This window comes from Hyalella azteca, unplaced genomic scaffold (assembly GCF_000764305.2).
Source record: "Hyalella azteca isolate HAZT.00-mixed unplaced genomic scaffold, Hazt_2.0.2 contig11722, whole genome shotgun sequence".
Classification (NCBI taxonomy): domain Eukaryota; kingdom Metazoa; phylum Arthropoda; class Malacostraca; order Amphipoda; family Hyalellidae; genus Hyalella; species Hyalella azteca.
In genome coordinates this window covers 342,396-344,869 of record NW_025941708.1, presented here as the reverse complement: position 1 = coordinate 344,869, position 2,474 = coordinate 342,396, and the positions used below count along the sequence as shown (strand labels likewise).

The following is a 2,474-nucleotide window of genomic DNA, read 5'->3' as shown; positions in this document are numbered from 1 at the left end:
ACTTGCCAATTGACTTTTTTGTTAACTAACGAGTGTGACTTGAATTTTTTATTTATTTTTTATTATTTTTTTTTGACGCTGGTGAGAGAGCTTTTATGCATCGTGAATGACCGATTTAAAGGTCGTGACCGGATGTCAGCGCGCACCAATTCCATATTTTATTATTGAAATTATCTTCTGGGCAGTTCAATAAGCCATTCATAATCCGGCGACAGATTACTTGGCCTTATATTAATGCGCTGCTTGGATTAAAATTTGACAGTAAACTCGAGCGCAGTTATGTTGAGCTGGTATAAGAAAACTACAATATCGCTCGAGAAAATAGAATGTACAACTTCCCAAGGGAATTTTCTCCTAAAATAAATTCAGGCTAATGTTATTTGGAATATAAGTAGGAAATATTAGTTCTATTCTATATGTAAAATTCGCGATATGCACCCAGCATGTATTTAAGAAATAAATCAGTCCCATGTTCACACTATGAACAACTTAAAAACTATTTAAATATTCTATGCAAAGTGTAAATATTCTATTTACTACAATTAATGAATAATTTTAATAAGAAGTATATAAATTCTTTGCAATAAATTAATAGATTAGATTAATAAATAGCGTAAATTAATATTGAATGTTTTAAATTCAAATCGTCACTAGTTTTCTATGTCAAGTTGCAAAAAACAAACTATATATACTTTGTTTAACACAATTGAAATCCTGGGTTGCAACGTTTCGCCTTCATTAATAGACTAGTACGCCATAAAGTACAGTCAGCCTACGTTCGATAGTGCCTACTGTCTAGTAGTATTTTCTCAGCTTCACTCGCAAAGTTGCATCTCAATTTTTCTGCTGTTGAAACGCATGATGGAAGGTTGATTATTCGTTGTTACGCCAATAACTTATTTAAATAGTTCGAATTTTATTCTTGATTTTGTACCAATTTCAGGCCATTGTTACGATGTCTGTGGTGAGTTTTATGATTTGTTAAATAAAGACTTGACCAATGATCATCACTCATGGCCCATGGCCATGGGTTAAGTTAAGACTTGAGATGAGCAATTGAGCATTGAACTTAACGATGTGTTTTAGGGATTTTGAAGTTTTCTGGTGTAATCCATAAATGTTTCTTGACTGCTATTTCACTGAATTTTCAAGCTGACTACTGAGTGACTAGGCACTAATTGGATGAGATGGGAGAAATTGAACACCCTATTTAATTAGACTTTTTTTGACAGCTTTACTATGTTGGGTAGGGTAGGCCTACTGCCCATTATCATGATTATGCAGCCCATAGGATGATAGGCCCCATACTGCAGTGCTGGGTAGTGGGTACCTATTGGGATTTGGGTAGGGTATGGCAGGGTATGTAAATTATTAAATTAATGAGCATGCTGTGTCAAACAGTGTCATACCATTTTATCATGTAGGCTTGAGGCTTGAGTGGAAAATTGGGCCAAAGTCCAAACAACAACATGAATTGTAAAAAAATGCCCATGAATCAGGCCAATTTTACTACTTCCTTAAGAATTTAAGACCTTAAAGTTATAGGACTAAAAAATGAACTTGAGGGACAGAGGGAGAATCTAAGAAACTCTCTGCTTTGACAATTGACACTAGTGCAGGTAAAATGGATTCCCAAAAATTTTTGGGGTCGTCAAAACGTGGCTCAGACATGACAAGTGTTGACCCGTTTCAAAACTGGACTCGAAAAATCGGAGTCCGAAATTTCAAAATTTTGGGCATTTTGGGTCAATTGCTTGGCCTGGCCAGGCAAATTCTATAAAATTTTTTGTACGTGCAATGGTATTTTGTAGAAACTTCTATAAGGCTTAACTTCATAACTTCTTCCTTTAGTGTTTAGCCTTAGCCGCCCTTAGGTAGCAGAATTTCTTCAGCGTTAAGTAAGAAATAATTAGATTATCATTTGCAATTTTCAAAAATCACCTACATGTAGAAATGTAAAAAAAAATGAAAAATTTTAATTAAAATGTGTACCGTAAAATGGGGTAACTTGGACTACTAATAGCTAAATTTTTTACATATCTATTTTACTAGCTAAATTGAACTTGAATTGAAACATGCATAATACAGGATCCATGGTCAGGAAGATGTGCCAGGTGCGCAGGAATTTATTTTGTCATTTTAACGACCTGCACGGTGCGCCGTACTACGTTGGTAAAAAAATGCGCCGTGCGCCGTACTTTAGAAAGCTAAAATAGTTCTACTATTTTAGTCGACAATATACGCAAGTATATTGACTACGCGAGTCGAACTGACAATAATAAAATGTAAGACATGTCCGGGTTACTTCTGACTCTTCCGGTTGTCCGCCTTGTCGGATACGGAACGTATGGTAATCGTAAACTGCAGCTGTTATACATACGAAATGTAAACAGATGGTGATCAGTGTTGCCATATGACTTTGGAGAAAATTTCTTCTAAAATAAAGATGGCCGGGATTGCGCGAACACGTGCGC

The 2,474-nt window shown here is 35.5% G+C and overlaps 1 protein-coding gene across 1 annotated transcript in view; it reads left to right on the top strand.

Moving 5' to 3' along the window:
* Nucleotides 1-737: 737 nt before the first annotated feature.
* LOC108672408 (pre-mRNA-splicing factor syf2) overlaps nucleotides 738-2,474 on the top strand; it is a 6,001-nt gene continuing 4,264 nt past the window's right edge. Inside the window, exon 1 of the mRNA XM_018160055.2 lies at nucleotides 738-964. Within this exon, the coding sequence (XP_018015544.1) occupies nucleotides 956-964 (9 nt within the window). The 5' untranslated portion in view covers nucleotides 738-955. The remainder of the gene's footprint in view (nucleotides 965-2,474) is intronic.